The 18,045-nt window shown below is 45.9% G+C and overlaps 1 protein-coding gene across 1 annotated transcript in view; it reads right to left on the bottom strand.

Annotated features, from left to right (window-relative positions):
* plxnd1 (plexin D1) overlaps positions 1-18,045 on the bottom strand; it is a 447,766-nt gene that overhangs the window by 170,209 nt on the left and 259,512 nt on the right. Inside the window, exon 12 of the mRNA XM_086001196.1 lies at positions 14,295-14,394. Within this exon, the coding sequence (XP_085857322.1) occupies positions 14,295-14,394 (100 nt within the window). The remainder of the gene's footprint in view (positions 1-14,294; positions 14,395-18,045) is intronic.

Raw genomic sequence — 18,045 nt, 5'->3', positions numbered from 1 at the left:
CACACACACCATCAGTGGACATTCCACACACAACCCGTCAGTTGACATTACACACACACACCGTCGGTGGACATTACACACACCATCAATGGACATTACACACACCATCAATGGACATTACACACACCATCAATGGACATTACAGACACCATCAATGGACATTACAGACACCATCAATGGACATTACAGACACACACACACCATCAATGGACACTCCACGCAAACACACCATCCAATGGACATTCCACACACACACACCATCAATGGACATGACACACACACACACCATCAATGGACATGCCACACACACACACACCATCAATGGACATTACACACACACACCGTCAATTGACATTACAGGCACACACATCATTAGTGGACATTACACACACACGCCAACAATGGAAATCACACACACATGCCATCAATGGACATCACACACACATGCCATCAATGGACATCACCCACACATGCCATCAATGGACATCACACACACATGCGATCAATGGACATTACACACACAATCAATGGACATTCCACACACACACCACCAATGGACATTCCACACACACACACCACCAATGGACATTCCACACACACACCACCAATGGACATTCCACACACACACCACCAATGGACATTCCACACACACACCACCAATGGACATTCCACACACACCACCAATGGACATTCCACACACACACCGTCAATGGACATTACACACACACACACCGTCAATGGACATCCCATACACACACCGTCAATGGACATTACAAACACACAGTCAATGGACATGACACACACACACCGTCAATGGACATTACACACACACACCGTCAATGGACATTACACACACACACCGTCAATAGACATTACACACACACACCGTCAATGGACATTCCACACACATACCACCAATGGACATTCCACACACACACCACCAATGGACAATCCACACACACCACCACCAATGGACATTCTACACACATACCATCAATGGACATTCCACACACACACCACCAATGGACATTCCACACACACACCATCAATGGACATTCCACACACACACCATCAATGGACATTCCACACACACACCATCAATGGACATTCCACACACACACCATCAATGAACATTCCACACACACACACACACCATCAATGGACATTCCACACACACACACACACCATCAATGGACATTCCACACACACACCATCAATGGACATTCCACACACACACACACCATCAAATGGACTTTACACACACATCATCAATGGATATTCCACACAAACACCATCAATGGACAGTCCACACACACACCATCAATGGACATTCCACACACACACCGTCAATGGACATTCCACACGCACCCCGTCAGTGGACATTCCACACACAACCCGTCAGTGGACATTTCACACACACACCGTCGGTGGACATTACACACACCATCAATGGACATTACACACACCACCAATGGACATTACACACACCATCAATGGACATTACACACACCATCAATGGACATTACACACACCATCAATGGACATTACACACACCATCAATGGACATTACACACACCATCAATGGACATTACAGACACACGCACACCATCAATGGACATTACACACACACACACCGTCAATGGACATTGCACACACACACCATCAATGGACATTACACACACACACACCGTCAATGGACATTGCACACACACACCACCAATGGACATTACACACACACACACCGTCAATGGACATTACACACACACACACCATCAATGGACATTACACACACACACACCGTCAATGGACATTGCACACACACACCACCAATGGACATTACACACACACACCGTCAATGGACATTCCACACACACACCGTCAATGGACATTACACACACATAATACCAGTGGACATTCCACACACACACCACCAATAGACATTCCACACACACAGCACCAATGGACGTTCCACACACACACCATCAATGGACATTACACACACACACCATCAATGGACATTCCACACACACACCATCAATGGACATTACACACACACACCATCAATGGATATTACACACACACACCATCAATGGACATTACACACACACACCATCAATGGACATTACACACACACACACACCGTCAATGGACATTCCACACACACACCACCAATGGACATTCCACACACACACCATCAATGGACAGTCCACACACACCCACCATCAATGGACATTCCACACACACACACTTCAATGGACATGCCAAACACACACACACACCATCAATGGACATGCCACACACACACACACCATCAATGGACAGTCCACAGATACACCATCAATGGACATTCCACACACACACCATCAATGAACATTCCACACACACACCATCAGTGGACATTCCACACACAACCCGTCAGTTGACATTACACACACACACCGTCGGTGGACATTACACACACCATCAATGGACATTACACACACCATCAATGGACATTACACACACCATCAATGGACATTACAGACACCATCAATGGACATTACAGACACCATCAATGGACATTACAGACACACACACACCATCAATGGACACTCCACGCAAACACACCATCCAATGGACATTCCACACACACACACCATCAATGGACATGACACACACACACACCATCAATGGACATGCCACACACACACACACCATCAATGGACATTACACACACACACCGTCAATTGACATTACAGGCACACACATCATTAGTGGACATTACACACACACGCCAACAATGGAAATCACACACACATGCCATCAATGGACATCACACACACATGCCATCAATGGACATCACCCACACATGCCATCAATGGACATCACACACACATGCGATCAATGGACATTACACACACAATCAATGGACATTCCACACACACACCACCAATGGACATTCCACACACACACACCACCAATGGACATTCCACACACACACACCACCAATGGACATTCCACACACACACCACCAATGGACATTCCACACACACACCACCAATGGACATTCCACACACACACCACCAATGGACATTCCACACACACCACCAATGGACATTCCACACACACACCGTCAATGGACATTACACACACACACACCGTCAATGGACATCCCATACACACACCGTCAATGGATATTACAAACACACAGTCAATGGACATGACACACACACACCGTCAATGGACATTACACACACACACCGTCAATGGACATTACACACACACACCGTCAATAGACATTACACACACACACCGTCAATGGACATTCCACACACATACCACCAATGGACATTCCACACACACACCACCAATGGACAATCCACACACACCACCACCAATGGACATTCCACACACACACCATCAATGGACATTCCACACACACACCACCAATGGACATTCCACACACACACCATCAATGGACATTCCACACACACACCATCAATGGACATTCCACACACACACCATCAATGGACATTCCACACACACACCATCAATGAACATTCCACACACACACACACAATCAATGGACATTCCACACACACACACACACCATCAATGGACATTCCACACACACACCATCAATGGACATTCCACACACACACACACCATCAAATGGACTTTACACACACATCATCAATGGATATTCCACACAAACACCATCAATGGACAGTCCACACACACACCATCAATGGACATTCCACACACACACCGTCAATGGACATTCCACACGCACCCCGTCAGTGGACATTCCACACACAACCCGTCAGTGGACATTTCACACACACACCGTCGGTGGACATTACACACACCATCAATGGACATTACACACACCACCAATGGACATTACACACACCATCAATGGACATTACACACACCATCAATGGACATTACACACACCATCAATGGACATTACACACACCATCAATGGACATTACACACACCATCAATGGACATTACAGACACACGCACACCATCAATGGACATTACACACACACACACCAGCAATGGACATTCCACACACACGGCATCAATGGACAATCCACACACACACCATCAATGGACAATCCACACACACACAGCATCAATGGACTTTTTCCACACACACACACCAGCAATGGGCATTACACATATATACACACCATCAATTGACATTCCACATACACACCATCAATGGACATTACACATATACACCTTTGATGGACATCAATGACATTACACACGCACCATCAATGAACATTACACACACACGCACCATCAATTGGCATTGCACACACACAGACACCATCAATGCACATTACACACACACACGGTCAATGGACATTACAGGCACACACACCATCAGTGGACATTACACACACACGCCATCAATGGACATTACACACACACACACATCATCAATGCACATTCCACACACACGCCGTCAATGGGCATTCCACACACACACCATCAATGGACATTCCACACACCATCAATGGACATTCCACACATCATCAATGGACATGCCACACACTATCAATGGACATTCCACACACACATCAATGGACATTCCACACACACATCAATGGACATTCCACACACCATCAATGGACATTCCACACACCATCAATGGACGTTCCACACACACACCATCAATGGACATTACACACACACGCAATCGATGGACATTACAAACACGCCATCAATGGACATGACACACACACACACACCATCAATGGACAATCCACACACAATCCACACACACACACACACCATTGATGGACATTATACACACACCATCAATGAACATTACACACACACACCATCAATGGACATTCCACACACACACCATCAATGGACATTCCACACACACACGCCATTAATGGATATCACACACACACATGCCATCAATGGACATTACACACACACACCATCAGTGGACATTACACACACACCATCATTGGACACAACACACACACCATCAATGGACATTACACACACACACATCATCAATGGACTTTCCACACACACACCACCAATTGACATTACACACACACACCACCAATTGACATTACACACACACACCACCAATGGACATTCCACACACACACCACCAATGGACATTCCACACACACCACCAATGGACATTCCACACATACACCACCAATGGACATTCCACACACACACCACCAATGGACATTCCACACACACACCATCAATGGACATTCCACACACTCCATCAATGGACATTCCACACACACACACCATCAATGGACATTACACACACACACACCCCATCAAAGGACATTCCACACACACACCATCAATGGACATTCCACACAAACACCATGAATGGACATTACACATATACACCCACCATCAATGGACATGCCAAACACACACACACAGCATCAATGGACATGCCACACACACACCATCAATGGACATTACACACACACACACCATCAATTTGCATTCCACACACACACACACCACCAATGGACATGCCACACACACACCATCAATGGACATGCCACACACACACACCATCAATGAACATTCCACACACACACCATCAATGGACATTCCACACACATACCATCAATGGACATTCCACACACACACCATCAATGGACATTCCACACACATCCCATCAATGGACATTCCACACACACCCCATCAATGGACATTCCACACACACACCATCAATGGACATTCCACACACACACACCATCAATGGACATTCCACACACACACCATCAATGGACATTCCACATACACACCATCAATGAAGATTCCACACACACACACACCACCAATGGACATTCCACACACACACCATCAATGGACATTCCACACGCACACCATCAATGGACATTCCACACACACACCATCAATGGACATTCCACACACACACCATCAATGGACATTCCACACACACACACCATCAATGGACATTCCACACACACACCATCAATGGACATTCCACACACACAATCAATAGGCATCACACACACACCATCAATGGACTTTCCACACAAACACCATCAATGGACATTGCACACACACACCATCAATAGACATTCCACACACACACCATCAATGGACATTACACACACACACCATCAATAGACATTCCACACACACACCATCAATGGACATTCCACACACACACCATCAATGGACATTCCACACACCATCAATGGACATTACACACACACACCATCAATGGACATTCCACACACACACCATCAATGGACATTCCACACACACACCATCAATGGACATTCCACACACACACCATCAATGGACATTCCACACACACACCATCAATGGACATTCCATATACACACCATCAATGAACATTCCACACACACACACACCACCAATGGACATTCCACACACACACACCATCAATGGACATTCCACACACACACCATCAATGGACAATCCACACACACACCATCAATGGACATTCCACACACACACACCATCAATGGACATTCCACACTCACACCATCAATGGACATTCCACACACACAATCAATAGATATTCCACACACACATCATCAATGGACATTTCACACACACACCATCAATGGACATTCCACACACACACCATCAATGGACATTACACACACACACCATCAATAGACATTCCACACACGCACCATCAATAGACATTACACACACACACCATCAATGGACTTTCCACACAAACACCATCAATGGACATTGCACACACACACCATCAATAGACATTCCACACATACATCAATGGACATTACACACACACACCATCAATAGACATTCCACACACACACCATCAATGGACATTCCACACACCATCAGTGGACATTACACACACACACCATCAATGGACATTCCACACACACACCATCAATAGACATTCCACACACACACCATCAATAGACATTACACACACACACCATCAATGGACATTACACACACACACCATCAATGGACATTCCACACACACACCATCAATGGACATTCCACACACCATCAGTGGACATTACACACACACACACCATCAATGGACATTCCACACACACACCATCAATAGACATTCCACACACACACCATCAATAGACATTACACACACACACCATCAATGGACATTCCACACACACACCATCAATGGACATTCCACACACACACCATCAATGGACATTCCACACACCATCAGTGGACATTACACACACACATCATCAATGGACATTCCACACACACACCATCAATAGACATTCCACACACACACCATCAATAGACATTACACACACACACCATCAATAGACATTACACACACACACCATCAATGGACATTACACACACACACCATCAATGGACATTCCACACACACACCATCAATGGACATTCCACACACACACTATCAATGGACATTACACACAAACACCATCAATGGACATTGCACACACACACCATCAATAGACATTCCACACACACACCATCAATGGACATTACACACACACACCATCAATAGACATTCCACACACACACCATCAATGGACATTCCACACACACACCATCAATGGACATTACACACACACACCATCAATGGACATTCCACACACACACTATCAATGGACATTACACACACACCATCAATGTCCATTGCACACACACACAACCATCAATGGGCATTACACACACACACACCATCAGTGGGACTTTTTTTTAGATAAAGTCACTGAGTCTGATGCCCAGGCCTTGAATGTGACTGCCTGTGAAACATTCACCATCAGTCTTCTCCTTATCAAACTCCCACACTCAGTCATGGATTCTGCAGCCTACAGGAGCAGACAGAATCCTGCAGGATAGTTTACAATGCTCAGACAATAAAACAATTCCCTTTTCAAGAGCTGGCGTAAGACAGGATTTCTCCTTAGTTCAGTGACCAGATGTTTCCTGTTGCCCTGGGTTACTGTGGGATTTGCACGGAATGCTTCTGCCTTTGACTTTGCCGAAGTACATGCTCTGGCTCCCTTCAGTCTCCAGTGAAGACCATGTCGGACCGGACCCCTTCTGGAAACCGTTCAGTCCACACATCCCACAGGGCAGGGCTCCAATCAGCTTCAGGGAGATAGACAAACTGCAGCAAACCACACAGTATCTTCTACTAGCTAGGCTTCACAAATCATTTCAATAACTCGTTTAAAGAATTGAAGCTTTAAGCAGAAATAGCTTCAGAATTAACAATAGGATTGAATCAAACAAAGGCTTCAGATAGAATATGCAGGAGTGAGTTACATTCGAAAATCTAATTGAGGGGTTCATGTATAGAACAACGGATACCCGGGAGTGAGTTACAGGCTGGAATCTAATCGGGGGGTTTATACATAGAATAACAGATACCCGGGAGTGAGTTACAGGCTGGAATCTAATCGGGGGGTTTTTCTATAGAATAACAGATACCCGGGAGTGAGTTACAGGCTGAAATCTAATCGGGAGGTTCGGGGGGTTTATACATAGAATAACAGATACCCGGGAGTGAGTTACAGGCTGGAATCTAATCGGGAGGTTCGGGGGGTTTATACATAGAATAACAGATACCCGGGAGTGAGTTACAGGCTGGAATCTAATCGGGGGGTTTATACATAGAATAACAGATACCCGGGAGTGAGTTACAGGCTGGAATCTAATCGGGGGGTTTATATATAGAATAACAGATACCCGGGAGTGAGTTACAGGCTGAAATCTAATCGGGAGGTTCGGGGGGTTTATACATAGAATAACAGATACCCGGGAGTGAGTTACAGGCTGGAATCTAATCGGGAGGTTCGGGGGGTTTATACATAGAATAACAGATACCCGGGAGTGAGTTACAGGCTGGAATCTAATCGGGGGGTTTATACATAGAATAACAGATACCCGGGAGTGAGTTACAGGCTGGAATCTAATCGATGGGTTCGGGGGTTTATACATAGAATAACAGATACCCGGGGGTGAGTTACAGGCTGGAATCTAATCGGGGGGTTTATACATAGAATAACAGATACCCGGGAGTGAGTTACAGGCTGGAATCTAATCGGGGGGTTTATACATAGATTAACAGATACCCGGGAGCGAGTTACAGGCTGGAATCTAATCGATGTGTCATCAGATATTGAAGTTTTCCAAGCTTTCTGGATCGCTAATGCCATTTGCTAATCCATGTCTGCACAATACTCCTCCCTGTTTAAACTAGCGCTCTCATTTAGAATTATTTCCGGTTTTCTTTATAATCCAGGGAAGAGAGATTATATACAGTTTAAAAAGAATGTCTTCTTGAGCAATCTGGGTGGAACTTGTCTTTCAATTGGCACATTACTAATTGAATGTCTGTAAATTCCATCCTCGCACTGCTGTGAAGTACTGACACTTCCTGGTGTAAAGGAGCACTGCTAATGCTCATTTTCTTTCCTTCAAAACATCTATTGTCCTTATCTGAAATGAAATGCTTTTTGACTATTTATCATTATTTACGCATTCTTCCTCACTCTGTGATATAACAGTGTTACCTTGACTCGAATAATTATCTCCACATACTGCTGCTCAGAAACTTCCTTTTTTAACGCTTCCTGCATGTCTGTCTTGCTTTTTACTCTCATCAATCCCCCGTCGCTGCTGCTATTACATCCTCTCTTCTATTAGTCTGTGATTTATTGTGGGCCAGTCCATGACCTCCGATGTCTGATTGTACACTTCTCCTGCTCTCTACGCCCCACACAAATCTTTTGCAACGGTTATGTAAGATTTCCGCTGTTACAATCTTACTCCCTCTATAACTATTAGCTCCTCTCTACAGTTCCAATTTTCTGCTGGGAGAACAATCTTCTACTGCTTCATTCAGGATCCCAAAGTTTCTATCCTTTTTGTTCTCACTTCTGCTTAACTTCATCTGGTCAGATATAGGCCAGGCCCTAATGACCAACAGAATGTGTGTGTGCATATCCTCACCAGTGTTTCTATCAGACTTTCCAATCTGTCCCACTGCTCTAGGGGAACACAGTCTGAGCTCATTCCTCTGTTGCTCGATCACCAACCTTTGTATTCACAGAGGGCGAGAGTTTCCCAGGTAGCGCAATCAAACAGTTGTATCCTTTTCAACACGAACTAGTGATGATGCATATATTATACGATGTGTTACAGGGAATAGTGTCCCTGTGTGTATTACAGAATATCACACCGTGTGTTACTGGGAATAGTGTCCCTGCGTATTTGCAGAATATCACACCATGTGTTACAAGGAATAGTGACCCTGTGTGTATCACAGAATATCACACCGTGTGTTACTGGGAATAGTATCCCAATGTGTATTACAGAATATCACACCGTGTGTTACAAGGAATAGTGACCCTGTGTGTATTACAGAATATCACACCGTGTGTTACAAGGAATAGTGACCCTGTGTGTATCACAGAATATCACACCGTGTGTTACTGGGAATAGTATCCCAATGTGTATTACAGAATATCACACCGTGTGTTACAAGGAATAGTGACCCTGTGTGTATTACAGAATATCACACCGTGTGTTACAAGGAATAGTGACCCTGTGTGTATTACAGAATATCACACCGTGTGTTACTGGGAATAGTATCCCTATGTGTATTACAGAATATCACACCGTGTGTTACTGGGAATAGTGACCCTGTGTGTATTACAGAATATCACACCGTGTGTTACAAGGAATAGTGTCCCTATGTGTATTACAGAATATCACACCGTGTTACATGGAATAGTGACCCTGTGTGTATTACAGAATATCACACCGTGTGTTACTGGGAATAGTGTCCCTATGTGTATTACAGAATATCACACCATGTGTTACAGAGAATAGTGTCCCTGTGTGTATTACAGAATATCACACCATGTGTTACAAGGAATAGTGGCCCTGTGTGTATTACAGAATATCACACCGTGTGTTACTGGGAATAGTATCCCTATGTGTATTACAGAATATCACACCATGTGTTACATGGAATAGTGACCCTGTGTGTATTACAGAATATCACACCGTGTGTTACTGGGAATAGTATCCCTATGTGTATTACAGAATATCACACCATGTGTTACAGAGAATAGTGTCCCTGTGTGTATTACAGAATATCACACCGTGTGTTACTGGGGATAGTGTCCCTGTGTGTATAACAGAATATCACACCGTGTGTTACTGGGAATAGTATCCCTATGTGTATTACAGAATATCACACCATGTGTTACAAGGAATAGTGACCCTGTGTGTATTACAGAATATCACACCGTGTGTTACTGGGAATAGTGTCCCTGTGTGTATTACAGAATATCACACCGTGTGTTACTGGGAATAGTATCCCTATGTGTATTACAGAATATCACACCATGTGTTACAAGGAATAGTGACCCTGTGTGTATTACAGAATATCACACCATGTTTTACAGAGAATAGTGTCCCTGTGTGTATTACAGAATATCACACCGTGTGTTACAAGGAATAGTGACCCTGTGTGTATTACAGAATATCACACCGTGTGTTACAGAGAATAGTGTCCCTGTGTGTATTACAGAATATCACACCGTGTGTTACTGGGAATAGTGTCCCTGCGTGTATTACAGAATATCATACCGTATGTTACAGGGAATAGTGTCCCTGTGTGTGCTGTCTCTCCCTCTAACTTAACCTTACCGTATGTACATAACCTACTTATATATGTATAACTTACCTGTTAGGGCCGTTGCCCCTTTAACTTACCTTTAGGGCCATTGCCCCTTTAAGACGCGCCTTAGCGTGCTGACGTCACGTCACATACGACGTGACGTGCGTGAGGCGGCTGCCGGCCCGACTCGGCCCTCCAGAAAGGCCGCCGGCACAGCCCGGCCCAGCGTCTTCGGCCGCATCCATCAGCCGCCGGGAGCGACGCTATCTTCCGCTCCCGCGGCAAGCACCGGCTCAGCCTGGCCTCCAGCTCCCGCTCCCGACTTCGGCCCCAACGGCCAGCGACGCAACGACCGGCAAACGTGATGACGTCACAACCCCGAGCGTGATGAGGTCATCACGCTCCCCACGGGACTGCTAGCCCAGTCCTCGTGGAGTCTCCGTTGGAACAGGACCTGTGCCATGGTGCTCCTCAGTTGTATTGCCCCCATGCTTGAGTCTTGGAAATTATTTGTCTGTGAGTATTTAGAATGCTATAGATGATTAGTGTACACTGTATGTTGTAGAAAATGTTTAGTTGTAACTTTTCTCTGTCTCGCTGGTTAACTAGTAGCTGCATTTTGATAAACTATGTACAGGGCTAATTTAAAGAGAATGCCTTCCAGTTTGCTAAATGTATATTCATTGCCAAATGTACTGTGTTGCTCAGGCGTACCTAAATTTGTGTATACATATCAGTTATGCGTTTGTATACTAATGTGTGCTTCCATTTCTGTGTTGTATTTCAGTTTTACAATAAGAATCTTTCAATAAAGCGTTACAAGAAAAGTCAAGCCTTGTGATTTTACGGGAAGATATCAAGTTGTTCGCTATCTGTCTAGCTCTGCATAGGATCGCGTTGCGAGGGCAGAATACTGTGTGTATTACAGAATATCATAGCGTGGTTACAGAGAATAGTGTCCCTGGCCCTGTGTGTATTACAGAATATCACTTGCCTGGATGAGTGCAGCTCCAACAACACTCAAGAAGCTCGACACCATTCAGGATAAAGCAGCCCGCTTGATTGGCACTCCATCCACCACCTTCAACATTCACTCCCTCCACCACCGGCGCACTGTGGCTGCAGTGTGTACCATCTACAAGATGCACTGCAGCAACTCGCCAAAGCTCCTTCAACAGCACCTTCCAAACCCGCGACCTCTACCACTTAGAAGGACAAGGGCAGCAGACGCATGGGAACATCACCACCTACAAGTTCCCCTCCAAGCCACACACCATCCTGACTTGGACCTGTATCGCCGTTCCTTCACTGTCGTTGGGCCAAAATCCTGGAACTCCCCTCCTAACAGCATTGTGGGTGTACCTACACCATATGGACTGCAGCGGTTCAAGAAGGCGGCTCACCGCCATCTTCTCAAGGGCAATTAGGGGTGGGCACTAAATGCAGGCCTAGCCAGCCAGCGATGCCCACATCCCATCAATGAATTTAAAAAAAACATGCGTTACTGGGAATAGTGTCCCTGTGTGTATTACAGAATACCACACCGTGTATTACAGGGAATAGTGTCCCTGTGTATATTACAGAATATCACACCGTGTGTTACAGGAAATAGTGTCCCTGTGTGTATTACAGAATAACGCACCGTGTCCCTGTGTGTATTACAGAATATCAAACTGTATGTCACAGGGAATAGTGTTCCTGTGTGTATTACAGAATGTCACACCGTGTGTTACAGGGAATAGTGTCCCTGTGTGTATTACAGAATATCACACCATGTGTTACAGAGAATAGTGTCCCTGTGTGTATTACAGAATATCACACCGTGTGTTACATGGAATAGCATCACTGTGTATATTACAGAATATCACACCGTGTGTTACATGGAATAGCATCCCTGTGTATATTACAGAATATCACACCGTGTGTTATAGGGAATAGTGTCCCTGTGTATATTACAGAATATCACACCATATGTTACAGGGAATAGTGTCCCAGTGTGTATTACAGAATATCACACCGTGTTAGAGAATAGTGTCCCTGTGTGTATTACAGAATATCACACTGTGTGTTACAGGGAATAGTGTCCCTGTGTGTATTACAGAATATCACCCCGTGTGTTACAGGGAATAGTGTCCCAGTGTGTATTACAGAATATCACACCGTGTTAGAGAATAGTGTCCCTGTGTGTATTACAGAATATCACACCGTGTGTTATAGGGAATAGTGTCCCTGTGTGTATTACAGAATATCACACCGTGTTAGAGAATAGTGTCCCAGTGTGTATTACAGAATATCACACCGTGTTAGAGAATAGTGTCCCTGTGTGTATTACAGAATATCACACTGTGTGTTACAGGGAATAGTGTCCCAGTGTGTATTACAGAATATCACACCGTGTTAGAGAATAGTGTCCCTGTGTGTATTACAGAATATCACACCGTGTGTTATAGGGAATAGTGTCCCTGTGTGTATTACAGAATATCACACTGTGTGTTACAGGGAATAGTGTCCCTGTGTGTATTACAGAATATCACACCGTGTGTTATAGGGAATAGTGTCCCTGTGTGTATTACAGAATATCACACTGTGTGTCACAGATAATATGAAAGCTGTGACTTACCAGAAAGGAGAACCTCTGGTTGGACCGCCCTTCCTCCTGGACGCTCACTGTCACTGAGTCTGTAATCTCCCCGTTAGCCCTATCCGTGCGGCAAACAATCCTGAAATAATGTAAACAGACATTGAGCATAAAGGAAGACCATCCCCCAATGCCCCTTCACAGCCGCTCCCCCAATCCCCCCCACAGCCCCTCCCCCAATCCCTCCCCCATCCCCCCACAGCCCCTCCCCCAATCCCCCCTCACAGCCCCTCCCCCATCCCCCCTCACAGCCCCTCCCCCAATCCCCCCTCACAGCCCCTCCCCCAATCCCCCCTCACAGCCCCTTCCCCAATCCCCCCTCACAGCCCCTCCCCCAATCCCCCCTCACAGCCCCTCCCCCAAGCCCCCCCACAGCCCCTCCCCAATCCCCCCTCAGCCCCTCCCCCAATCCCCCCTCACAGCCCCTCCCCATCCCCCCTCACAGCCCCTCCCCCAATCCCCCCTCACAGCCCCTCCCCCAATCCCCCCTCACAGCCCCTTCCCCAATCCCCCCTCACAGCCCCTCCCCCAATCCCCCCCACAGCCCCTCCCCAATCCCCCCTCAGCCCCTCCCCCAATGCCCCCTCACAGCCCCTCCCCAATGCCCCCTCACAGCCCCTCCCCCAATCCCCCCACAGCCCCTCCCCAATCCCCCTCACAGCCCCTCCCCAATCCCCCTCACAGCCCCTCCCCAATCCCCCCCACAGCCCCGCCCCCAATCCCCCCCAATCCCCCCCACAGCCCCTCCCCAATCCCCCCCACAGCCCCTCCCCAATCCCCCTCACAGCCCCTCCCCATCCCCCTCACAGCCCCTCCCCCAATCCCCCCTCACAGCCCCTCCCCATCCCCCCTCACAGCCCCTCCCCCAATCCCCCCCACAGCCCCGCCCCCCAATCCCCCCCACAGCCCCTCCCCCAATCCCCCCCACAGCCCCTCCCCAATCCCCCTCACAGCCCCTCCCCAATCCCCCTCACAGCCCCTCCCCCAATCCCCCCTCACAGCCCCTCCCCCAATCCCCCCTCACAGCCCCTCCCCCAATCCCCCCTCACAGCCCCTCCCCCAATCCCCCCTCACAGCCCCTCCCCCAATCCCCCCTCACAGCCCCTCCCCCAATCCCCCCTCACAGCCCCCCCTCACAGCCCCTCCCCCAATCCCCCCTCGCAGCCCCTCCCCCAATCCCCCCTCACAGCCCCTCCCCCAATCCCCATCGCCACCTCACAGCCCTGAATAACGCCACTCGGTACGGCCTAGCCCTCCAGAGGGTTTTAGATGTTGGTCGCTCTGAGTGAAGAGTAAATCATTCCCTTTTATCTGCTGTGTACTGTACATGTATAGGAGGTGACACTGAGACACACAAGGGTCGTACATTACTAGACGAGAGTGAATCGTTCCCTTTTATCCGCTATGTACTGTACCTGAACAAGAGCTGGCACTGAGACACACAAGCATTGTACAGTACCAGATGGGAGTGAATCGATCCCTTTTACCCACTATGTACAGTACCTGTACAGGAGCTGACATTGAGACACACACAGGCCATACAGTACCAGACAGGAGTGAATCATTCCCTTTCACCCGCAAATTCAAATTGGAGGGTATGACATGGTAGCCATTGCTGAGACATGGCTGCAAGACGGTCAGGACTGGGAACTAAATATACCAGGTTATAAGGTCTACAGGAAAGATAGGGAAAATGACAGAGGGGGAAGGAGTAGCTTTAGTGATTAGGGATGACATCACTTCATTGATAAGAGAGGATATAACGAGAGGTAAGCAGGCAGTGGAGACTTTATGGGTAGAATTAAGAAATAGGAAAGGATTTAAGACTGTAGTGGGAGTTGTGTATAGGCCCCCCTGGTAGCAGCTGTGAAATGCTAGATTGTATAAATGCAGAGATTAGACAAGCGTGTAGTAAAGGCAGAGTGGTTTTAGTGGGGGATTTTAATTTTCATATAGATTGGAATAAGCAGACTAGCCCGTCAGAAAGGTAGTGAATTTCTTGAGTGTGTTTAGGATAGTTTTCTGCAACAATATGTCCTAGAGGCAACAAGGGAGCAAGCCATATCAGATTTAGTAATGAGTAATGAGCTGGATTTAGTTAACAGCCTAACGGAGCGTGAACATTTATCCAATAGCGATCATAACATGATTGAGTTCAAATTAGCGTTTGAAAGGGAGAAACGCGAAACAGCTACTAAGATTCCAGATTTAGGTAAGGCCGACTTCAAAGGGATGAGGCTGAGACTGTCCACAGTAAACTGGCCAAATCTGTTAATGGGTAAAATGACAGAAGATCAGTGGAAGATGTTCAAAAAAGAATTTAAGGTGATACAGAACCAGTTTATATCCCAAGGGACAAGAGCTCGACTTGCCATTAAAAACAGCCATGGACAACTAAAGAGGTAAGGAACAGCATAAAACTAAAAGAAAAAGCATACAAAAATGCAAAAAATAGCACAGATCTTGGCGAATGGGAAAGATACAAAGAACAGCCAAGGGTCACAAAACAGATAGTAAGAGCTACAAAAAGGGAGTATTGAAAAGAAAGTTGCAAGGGATATCAAAATCAACACAAAGAATTTTTACAATTATATTAGGAAAAAGAGGGCGGTCAGGAACAATGTTGGCCACTTAAAAACTGAAAGTGGTTATATTGTCAATGATAATAAGGAAATGGTGGACATGTTGAATAATTACTTTGCGTCAGTATTTACAGTAGAGCATGCCGGAAATCCCAAGGAAACTAATATTGAATCGGGGACAGGGACGCGATAAAATTAATGTAAGTAAAATAACAGTAATGAAGAAAATGGCATGAAAGAGTGACAAATCCCCAGGGTCAGATGGTTTCCATCCCTGGGTTTCAAAGGAAGTAGGTGAGCACATTGCAGATGCCCTAACTATAATCTTCCAAAGTTCTCTCGATTCAGGAACCATTCCTTTAGATTGAAAAATTACACATGTCACTCTGCTATTTAAGAAAGGTGAGAGGGGGAAACCAGGGAATTATAGACCAGTTAGCCTAACATCTGTTGTTGGGAAATTGCTAGAGTCTATAATTAAGGATAGGGTGACTGAACACCTAGAAAATTTTCAGTTGATCAGAGAGAGTCAGCATGGATTTGTGAAAGGTAGGTCTTGCCTGACGAACCTGATTGAATTTTTTGAGGAGGTGACTGAAGTAGTGGGCAGGGGAATGTCTATGGATGTTATTGATATGGACTTCAGAAGGCATTTGATAAAGTTCCACATAAGAGACTGTTAACTAAGGTAGAAGCCCATGGAATTGAGGGCAAATTATTGGCCTGGTTAGGAAATTGGCTGAGCGGCAGGAGACAGAGAGTAGGGATAATGGGCAGGTACTCTAATTGGCAGGATGTGACTAGTGGTATCCCGCAGGGATCTGTGCTGGGGCCTCAAATATTCACCGTATTTATTAACGACTTAGATGATGGCATAGAAAGTCATATATCCAAATTTGCTGATGACACAAAGATAGGTGACATTGTAGGCCGTGTAGATGGAAGCATAAAATTACAAAGGGATATCGATAGATTAAGTGAATGGGCAAAACTGTGGCAAATGGATTTCAATGTAGGCAAGTGTGAGGTCATCCACTTTGGACCTAAAAAGGATCGAACAGGGTACTTTCTAAATGGTGAAAAGCTAAAAACAGTGGCGGTCCAAAGAGACTTGGGGGGTCCAGGTACATAGATCATTAAAATGTCATGAA

This window comes from Somniosus microcephalus, chromosome 11 (assembly GCF_052327205.1).
Source record: "Somniosus microcephalus isolate GS21.2 chromosome 11, FLI_Smic_1.0, whole genome shotgun sequence".
Lineage (NCBI taxonomy): Eukaryota > Metazoa > Chordata > Chondrichthyes > Squaliformes > Somniosidae > Somniosus > Somniosus microcephalus.
Note: the sequence above shows the minus strand (reverse complement) of the source record. Positions and strands in the feature narration are given on the sequence as shown.